The sequence below is a fragment of the Adelges cooleyi genome, unplaced genomic scaffold, assembly GCF_023614345.1.
Source record: "Adelges cooleyi isolate 19-005CV unplaced genomic scaffold, UGA_ACOO_1.1 ACOO_flye_CR_arks_rails_tigmint_CR_PRNA_247, whole genome shotgun sequence".
Classification (NCBI taxonomy): Eukaryota; Metazoa; Arthropoda; class Insecta; order Hemiptera; family Adelgidae; genus Adelges; species Adelges cooleyi.
In genome coordinates this window covers 1,952,975-1,963,099 of record NW_026095912.1, presented here as the reverse complement: position 1 = coordinate 1,963,099, position 10,125 = coordinate 1,952,975, and the positions used below count along the sequence as shown (strand labels likewise).

General features: G+C 28.8%; 1 protein-coding gene across 5 annotated transcripts; it reads left to right on the top strand.

Moving 5' to 3' along the window:
- Positions 1-4,893: 4,893 nt before the first annotated feature.
- On the top strand, positions 4,894-9,922 carry LOC126836438 (uncharacterized). 5 transcript variants are annotated; one of them, XM_050569821.1, is made up of 6 exons: positions 4,894-5,090; positions 5,874-5,984; positions 6,729-6,839; positions 8,363-8,734; positions 9,174-9,197; positions 9,549-9,922. In XM_050569821.1, the coding sequence occupies exons 3-6, from the start codon at positions 6,747-6,749 to the stop codon at positions 9,678-9,680; spliced, it is 621 nt and encodes a 206-aa protein (XP_050425778.1). In that variant the 5' UTR covers positions 4,894-5,090; positions 5,874-5,984; positions 6,729-6,746; the 3' UTR covers positions 9,681-9,922. The 5 variants fall into 5 exon arrangements, with proteins under 5 accessions (XP_050425778.1, XP_050425777.1, XP_050425781.1 ...); XM_050569820.1 differs by having other exon boundaries at positions 4,894-5,163; XM_050569824.1 differs by lacking the exon at positions 6,729-6,839.
- The last annotated feature ends 203 nt before the right edge of the window (positions 9,923-10,125 follow it).

Sequence of the window (10,125 nt, the reverse complement as noted above, 5' to 3'; positions counted from 1 at the left end):
ACATCATTGCAAAAAAAACATTCGCAGCTCACATAACAGCATTTCATTACATTATAAGACAGACCCGGCGTAGGTGTAAAAGGAACTTAATGCGAAGAATTATTTCTTAATCTTCCTCGTCTTTGTCACACATTTTCCGTCACCTTCTTTCAGTTCTATCTTTTTTTTTTTTTTTTTAGCCTTACACTAAATCTCTTTGCTACTACATTCATTCTGTAGCCGCCGTCGGTAATTAAAAAAAATTAATTAAGTACGCCTTAATGGCTGTAGGTTAGGCAATTCTACTTGCTCGTGGAACAAAATTTATACAATATATATGTAGATAGGTTGTCAAACAAGATGTTTTTGTTTAATTACCAATTATTTTTTTTATCTTTCCATAAATAGATCTCCTCTGTGTACTCTTCATACTGATCCTGAACGATTTTCCATTTATTCCTTCAATTTATCCCATAATGTCACTTTCTCGATTCCTGATATTCTTCAATTTAAAGACATTGTTATTATCCGGGAAGTTTTTACCATTTTCTTTTACAACGGCTTTTCTTTATAAAAAAAATAAAGACTCTGTCTCTAAGTGCGTTTCATGCCGACTACAAATAATGTTTTTTTACAAATTTAGATTTTAAGAATATGTTAGTAGGTACTATAAATGTACCTACTTAGATATTAAGACTGTATGTTTAGCTATTCATTCTACACTGTCGCAAAGTAACCAATTTTTTTTTTAAATACACTCAAAGCTACGCACAAAATAATATATCTACACACATTGTATATAAAATGTGATACTTAAACAATTAAATACAATATTATCTATCCACGCTGAGACGATTTACAAAAAGTACATAATTGTAGGTGTAATTTTTATATACTCAAGTATGTAAGTTAATTCAAACTATATTAAATATTTATCCATTTGCAAGCTACTACATTCGCAACAGCTTTCATTTTTATTGCTTAAAAATAATGTTATATATATTTATTCAACATAAAATATCAATTAAAACAATGTGGTTAGTTTTCAAAGAAACTTAAAAAAGTTTATCATGTAGTGTTTTTTGTCCATATTATGGTATAAATCATAAGCAGATATGACGCGGTCGCATCGCGACTCCGGTGGTGGCCGAGTGCTAATCACACTCGCCACCGCCAGATGGCGCCCGTGTCCGCTTCCCCTCTAGTCGTCCGACAGGCCGCGCTCGCCTCACTGACGGGTTGGCTGCAGCCGCCGCGCCGCCAAAAAACCGTTGACACTTCGATTGGGAAACGTCTCGACGACACATTTTGTTTTTAAAAACCATATATTTATTTTACTAAAATAAATTCATATTCAATACCCGAACACCTGACTACCCTTCAATCAACACTCTCCTTACGATCACAACAGATATTCTGCTTTCAGCTCTAGTGTGAAACGTACAAGTTTTGGTAATGGTTTTACGATGATGTACTTTATTAAATTTATCGGCCTTATATGTGTACCCACGATAAACTAACAATTTATAATGTTATTATAATTTATACCAATGTAAAATAAAAAAAAAAATGATAAATGCATTGCACAGCCAAATTCAACATAAGATGGTATTGCTTTTAAAAAAATTCAATTGTAATGTAAATTTTCAAAACAAATTTTCTGTTTTAGCCCATATGCATAGCTTTTGTAGTTGATCACATGCGTTTTACCATGTTTTTCGTTTCGTTATTCACTCCTTATAACTGAATAGTTGTTCATATTTAAACAAAACATTCATATTAACAAAATACTTACACATACGTAGACTATTGTAAAAATTGGCAACTTTTAGTAAACTTTTGTAAACATCTAAAACAAGTAACAACATCTGTATAATACAACATGGGTGAATAGGTATTATACCTACAATGCTATCCATTTAATATTTGTCTAAATTCAATGTGGGATATTAAATTACAAATATTCAACTATGTGCTATTTTATAACGTGCAATATATTAAGTCATTCTATACTACGTTTTCGTCATTGCACTTTTAATCATTTCGATAACTAACATCTGTATTTAAAAATTAAAATGAATTCTAAAACAATATTCGTTTTATGTTTAATATTTTTCTGTTTGATACAAGAAACGTCTGTAATGAAAACGAGTGCTAAAAAGTTAGCTAACTTGACTAAAAAGTTGCCTAAAAAAGTGTCTAAAATATTTAAAAGCAGATCGAGTGGTTACACTTTGTTAGGTAACGTTGGGGCTGAAACAAGACCAACTGAAGCCAATTCAACTGAAGCCAGTGGTTCGACTTCAATCGAACCGACTGCACCTCCGATTACCATAGAGGTAATCAGTATTTAATTTTTATCTCAAATATATTTAAATACATAAGTAATATTAATTGTAGTACCGCGGTATGTGCAAAACGGTTTAACGCTTTAATCATAAAAATTATAGAATATTATATTGAATAATTATGAGTATGACTACAGTATATAAGTTTTTTTTATTTAATAAACTATAAATAATTTGTAATTGTAATCTTATACCTACGCATCAAATGACAATTATTCATTTTTTTTTTAAATATTGATGCGTTTATCTCAAATGTATTTATAGTATTTCAGTATTTTTAAATTATTATTTTACTATTGAGCACGTGAGTTTTAACTACAATTTAAATTGAGTTATTTAATCATTTAATTACTAGCTATTCGTTTATAATAATATACTTAAAATTATACTAATATGTTAAACAATATGGAAAATTGTTTTAATTGTTGTATTGATAAAAAAGGTTAATTATATTTTAGGCATACTGGAATTTATGTAGGAGGCTGTTAGGTATAGTCATAGACCGAGCAGATCCCCTAGCTGGAAGACTTACCCTAGAACAGTTTAACAATATTACAGGTTTACAATGCCGTGGTAAGATATAAATATAAAATACAAAGATAATTAGTTACGTTGATTACCCAAGTGCGTGAGATTTATTTCATAAATTCCAAAGACGAATCAATCACTATAAAATATTACGGTTAATAATATTCGGATAAAATAAAACGTTTTAGTAAGTTTTATTTAAACGCTCGTTTTGAAACTACTGTTTTCTTGTCATTTAAACTGATTAGTAATAACATAATTTAAAATATTCAAAAGGAATAAAAAACCCCAATAAGTATGTAGGCCAGCAACGGAGAGCGACAAGTTTATTTTGTAATCATAAAAATATTTAAACGTTTTCAGGCAGTTGGTATGAGGAAAATGGCATTGAATTCGGAGAGTTTGAACAGCTAGTGGGAGATATGGACTTGCGCGAATTGTTTATAAACACAGCATTTTCAAAACCGCCCCGATAGATAAAATTGTTTAATATTATTTACTTTATTTAATAAAACATATACTGTGTTATTGCAAGCATAATCCGTGTACTTTTATATTCTAAACTGGTGCCCAACAAAATCTTGCATTTTCCATACAACTTATACCTGATGCAAGCTCAAAAAACGAGTGCAATGTTTTTTTCTGTACGATTCACTTTAAATTATCAATTAAAACACAAGAAAACCAAGATTTAGCAGTTTTCAACAACGATGATGTACATCCTCACTTCACATTGAGTAAGAATTGTAAAAAAATTAAAATTTTTTCATTTAACATAAACTACTTTTAAGTTTTTATCATAATATTTGTATAACTATTTTTTTAGCAATACACTCAACAGCACTAATAAATTCAATCAAATTCAAACTGAAGTAAATCCATCCAGATCAATTAAAAAATATATTAAGACGCACACAGCCGAGAAACCATTTCAGTGTGAATTAGGCTAGAATACATTTACATCTGGAGATCTAAATAAGCACAAAAGCGCACACACAAGCGACAGATCATTTCAATGTATGATATGCAAGAAGTCATATTCACAAGTTGGAACTTTTAAAAAACACAAAAGAACACATACTAGCGAAATTCTTTGATTGTGAAACCTGATCGTCATAAAAAAACATATATTAAAATACTCGGGTGTAAGGTCTTCAGTACCAATAACACTTAAACATATTCGGAAATTTAAAGTGTCTTGCAATAATTATAACTATCTGGAGTGACCCATTCTATTTTGTAGTAAAGATGTATTTTTGTTGACATTTTAGGATATGTTAGTATACTATGTTATGCAGTTGACTATTAAACATTTTTAGTTATATTTTTTAACTCTATTTTCATCATTTTATTTATCAACTTCCGTTCTCCACAAATTTCCTTTCCATCGCAATTTTTTTCATTAACTTTACACGACAACGTTTTAGTTTATTTCATTTAATATTTACATTATAAAATAAAATTTGTTTTCTTTCATTTTATTCTTTATAAAAATGTTTGCTGTTTATTGTCATCAACTTGGGTCTAAGTGACAAGACGATACGATTTGCGACCACCAGGATTTGTTTTGCTCAGCGACAGTTGGTCAGGTCTTTGGGGGTTCTGTTTTTGTTTATAGTTGAATTCATAAGAATTATCTGTACTGTAAAATTCATATTTTGGCGTTCCAAAAAGGAAATAAATTCAATTTCCCCATATAGTTTCCCCCCTAATTTTAAACGCCGGTTTTTCTTTTATTATAGTCTAGCTATATAAAATAATTATTAATCAGTGACAACGTGGAGACCAAGGAACATATTGTATCTATTGTTATGTAAAGACGTGATAAAGCGTGTACACTCATATGGATAATATTTACCGACTGGTAATTTGGGAACTGCATTTTTTTTTATTTTAATATTTTTATAATCTTCGGACCTTTAATAACTGTAAAACTCATTTTGAAAAAACTTACCCCTTAGAATTAAACGGTAGTGGCAGCACAACATACACCAACGCCATGACACATTCTGTTATCAAAATATGGCTGGCTCGTTTATCACATTATGGCCACTTCAGCTTAGTCAATTGTAATGTTATTTCCACTCCAAACTAAACTCGATTCGTAGCAAAAAGTCAATAAAGTAAAAAAAATAACAATAATTTATGAACAGTTGCGTTTTAATTACTCGTGTCAAAGCGGTTTTCCCAAGGGTCACAACTCTCTTGTCATTTTCTCATGAGAACTCCAACAAGGTATGTTTGTATGAGCGGTTAATTTCGATTGTAAATTTGTTATTTCTCATCGACAGTGTCTTCACAGAGCAAAGTAAGTACTTGCTAGAACAATTTAAAACGTTACAGTAAAAATCTAGATAATCCGTTTAGTCGAAACACGAACAAACCGTGTCGCAACGTCATCGATTTGCGACAGATCGATTTGTTTACTCGATTAAATTGCAATAAGTAAAAATGTGTTCGACATCAGCTTTTTTAAATAACAGAAAAATAAAATCCAATTTACTTTTCCTGATTTATTTTTTTCTTTGGTGTGTTTTTATGCCAATTTAACGAACCTTTTAATCGGAAATCTCAAGTTCGACCCTACGCATTAGGTCGATTGAATAACAAACGTAAAAACATTAAAATAAAAACATGGCTACGTCTAGATCTGAAATGATCAATCCAGTATTAATTTGACACATCAATTGTGATTAAAAATGTAAAATTGGACAAAATCGCTTTACAACTTGGATACAGAAAAAAAAAAAGATATAATTTTAAATGAATAAATGTGTTGTAATTAGATACTCGTTTGTCGAAAAAATCATATACACTTTTCAAGTAAAAGTTTTTAATAAAATTGCTTTAAAAATGAAAAAGCACTTTATTCTTATATTAAATACCTAAGTGTATATCATTTAAAAAAAAATAAAATAAAAAAGCTTGTACTGAAAATGGTTTTATTACCATTTTTTTATTGGTGTAAACTATGTAGTTATTTGTTTTATTAATTATATAATATGCAATTTGTTTTAGGTTGTTGTTTTGCTGCTTTAAAAAATTCATGTACTACAACATACTTCAGTTTGACGGAAATTTAGTACATTTGTCTCATTCCGACTGAAGTTGTTGAATGTTTATTATGAGGTGAATATCATATGTATTTTATAATTATGTATTTTTTGTTTTACAACATTTCATAAACGTGTATATTATTTGACATGTATATTTGATTAATTTATTTGGTAATCGAGCAGGTAAAGACAAGCGGGTAAAACGGTTTCCAAGTTTATAGTTTTTTTATCTTTTTAAAATTATCTACACTTGCGTCAAGTTATTGATAGTTATAGTAAAAATAATTATACAATGTAATTGGATTACACTTGCGTCGTTAATGTAATATTATAGTAGAAGTGTTTATTAGTTGAAACAATTTGAATTCTATATTAAAATAAATGTAGCGAGCTTCAGACGATTAAATAACCCAACAATATGGACGGACTGGGATAAAATATTGGACTGGACAATTATATAATTTAGCACACAATTACATGTTTACCAGGGTTCTCGCCTATTAGGTTAGCAATTTCACAAGCTCGAGAAGACCGAAAATCTTGGCGACCCAGACGACGATAATTATCTTGTCTTTCGATTCGGTCCGCCCACACTTAACGGAAACACCAGTTAATTATGTTTTGTAGAGACTAGTTATCCATAATTGAATATTGTAATTTTGTCGCACAATCTAAGCTTTGTAAATTGGTTATTTGCCGTTTTAAAAAATGTGTATTAATGTGAATAATAGATGAGTTATCGTTGTAAGTAAACAAAGTCAACTTTATGTTCTTGTATTAATCATTTTTTTTTTTTAAACAATATGTTTATCGATAGGCAGCGTAGTGTGGTTATATGGATATGCTAGCAAATGGATATGGATATATCAGAAAACGTTCAAAGACATTAAAACAAACGTTGTTTGATTGGATGCTACATAAATTTAATGTAATTACGACAAACTAGATATTCTCTGGGCGAAAGCTTTGACATGGTGCGCTATGACACGATACTAATATGATCGTAGCTTCGATTTTAAAACTGGGAAATTAGTATCTACACTTTGGTTTTTCTATTCGTTTCACGACTAAAATCGATCAAACAATATCCTATTAAAATTTAACGATTTCCTTATCACGTTAAGGGTGTATTTTTTTATTTTTAAAGACTAAAGAATTGCCAACTAAAGGCTAAATTCTTTAGTCTTTGTGACTTTTATATGATAAATATTTTTTTTTCAATTTAGTTATTTACAAAAAAAGTACTGTGGAAATCCACTCGGATAAGTTTCAGTAGGAGACCTGTAATCGTCTCTGTGACAGTAACTAGACGACTTGGTCTTCTGCCGCAACTTATACGGGTTGATCGTTTGTTTGTTTTAAGTAGATTTGGCAAAAAACACGTTTATATTAAAAATATGGTACAATAATATTATTAATAAATGTTAATATGTGTTACATATGTTTAAGCCATATTTGCTTAAACATTTGCAGTTAAATATTTAAAAAAAAAACCTTTTTTTTTTGCCAAGTCTGCTTTTGAATTATTTTATATTTTTTAACTACATGTTTTATTTTATTAATGGGTCAATTTTTTATAAAGCTATAAATAAATGGTAAACAATTAAAACAAATTAATACTTTTTAATACACGGTGTTTGCTTCTAATTTTTAGTTTTATCTGGTTGCATGGGTATTAGGTAATAAAATATGTTATTGTTGTTGTAATGTACATAGGTAAAGAGAAAATTTAAACAAATATAACGAGTTTTTCCTCGTGTTACATATTTGTATAGTTTGTATAAGAACAGATTAACATTATAATTAAGCTTAAACTAGCTAGTCTAGATCTGGTAAAATATTTTATATATTTTTTTTTATTGGAATCTTTTTATTTTTTGTATTAATAATTTGTTTGTATTATTATTTCTACTGTTAACAATTATTTATTGGCAATAGATGAAAATTTCATGTTACGTTTGCGGTCGTCGTTAAAACATTTACATCTTGAAGCAACTTAGTATTGTAAATATTAAATTGAATGCGTATTTTAACTTTTGCAAAAGTTAAATTCACAATTTTTACCAATGTAAATATTTGCATTTTACATGTAAACTATATATTATTTATATTTTGGGTGTTTGTCTTACATTATATATATTTAAAATTAACATTTGTATTACTCTAAAGCGGGATTCAAATAATTACATGTAACATTTATTTGTTATAACCCGAACCCTGCTTTTATGTTACGTGCCTTTACTTAAACTTACAAATTTGTACGCTGTATGGATGCGGAGTGAACAGATAAGCTCTATGAAAATTACTATTTGGGCATCATTATATTTCATTTTTTGTTTTTGTCATTAATCACATTGGTTGGCTGGTTATTGGATATAAATAAAAAATATTTATAAAGGAAAAAAAAATTAATAAAATCTATAATTCAAAATATGTATTTATCCGTTAAAGGTTGTGCTAACCAGAACAATGAGCGATTTACCGTCGAGTTCGAGACCGAGAAGTCGCACAGAGGACTACGAAGTGGACGAGGAATCGAACACTAGTGACGATTCAAGCAGCGATGACATATACCCTACCTATATGGTCGAGTTCGAATCGAACGACTCGAGCGAAGAGAATTTCGAATGTTATCAAAGCGACAACGACGAAGAGGAAACTACATCGCATTCTTGGAGGTCTACAGCGTCTTCGGAGAAATCGTCCGGATCTGCTTGCTCTGAACCGGAAGATCCGACCAAAATACCGTCGACGTCCACCAACGAAGAAAGCACAGACGATACTTCCGTGTCGCCGATACCAGTTAAAGTACCAGTGAAACCTGTAAGTACTCTCAACACTGAATTACAAAAACGGTAATAAAACTTCTCCCCAGCGACAATTTTTAAATCTAAATTATTTAATTTTTCTTTGTTTTTATTTTTACCGTACGTTGTATAAATGGAATTCATTTCTGAAATCTTTTTTCTTCATTCAACTAGTAAATTTTCTTATAATCTGATTTCAGATTTGATTTTTGTTTTTATATATTAGATATTTTTTTTTTTTTTTAAGATCAGGTATCATATTTGAAAGCAAAAATTGTTCATTATAAAACCGCGTAATTAGTAAAAACTAGAGCTAAGTTAATTTATTTTTTAGTTATTAGTTAGTAGTAGTTATGACACATTTTAAATAGATTTGCTTATCACTTGTTTTAATTAATCCGACTAAGTAGCCAAGTTCATGTTTACAATGTTGATTTTAATTTTTTTTTTTAAAGCAACCGTTGGATATTGACGAAAAGGTAATCATATATTTTATTTTTTTTTAAATATAATTTACACAATCACATTTTAAGTTAATATTTTATAATAAGTCTTGAATATATTTTCATTGATGATTTTTTTCTAATTTTGAATAATGTGTTACAAATGCAAACCTTAATCACAATAAGCTTTTAATAATATGTAAAAGTATATATATATTTATATGTATATTTATGTACATAATATTATACTATTACATATTTTGTTATTAACGTAACACAAAAATAAATTAATATGCGTTTTTAAATATATATATTTTTTAAACTGGTTACTGATGTACTGTATATATATATGCTTAATTGTATGTCTTTTTTTAATGTTCGTTTTAGGTGGACGTAGTGGTCAAGGAATTAATCAACATCGACGAACACGAAAAGAGACTGAAAGACCTCCAAAAAGAATTGGAATTCATAAAAACCACCGAATGGATGTATAAACCAATCGACTCGTATATATATTAATAATCATCGATTCAACGATGCTTTAATGTGTAATTATAATAATGTATTAAAACAAAAATTGTATTGAAACAAATTCGATAACAACGATATAATATTTATATTAAGTACGACAATAGTGATGTTTTTAAAATATTTTTTTTTAATTTTAAAATAATTGTATGTAACAAAATCATTGATCCAATTTTTGTATTTATCTATTTATCATTATATATTTATTACAATTAAAAATAATTTCGATTCAACTCGACGACCCGCTTATTTATTTTATATAAACAAAAAAATATAAATTTACCCGACTTCCCAAGTGCCGATCCGTTATGGATCAAATGGTCTAATTGTTCTATAAATTTTAAGTTACTCCGTCAAAATATATTGAATTGAGGGAAACGCCATTTTCTACATTATACATTATACTTTGCTAAATGAAATGTACATATATGGTTTA

Bases quoted from the DNA above. Each gene is read 5' to 3' on its own strand.
- LOC126836438 (XM_050569821.1), top strand. From the start codon at position 6,747: ATGGATATGCTAGCAAATGGATATGGATATATCAGAAAACGTTCAAAG. The intron at 8,735-9,173 runs GTAAGTACTCTC...TTTTTTTTAAAG, and splicing joins TTAAAGTACCAGTGAAACCT to CAACCGTTGGATATTGACGA. The intron at 9,198-9,548 runs GTAATCATATAT...TGTTCGTTTTAG, and splicing joins CGTTGGATATTGACGAAAAG to GTGGACGTAGTGGTCAAGGA.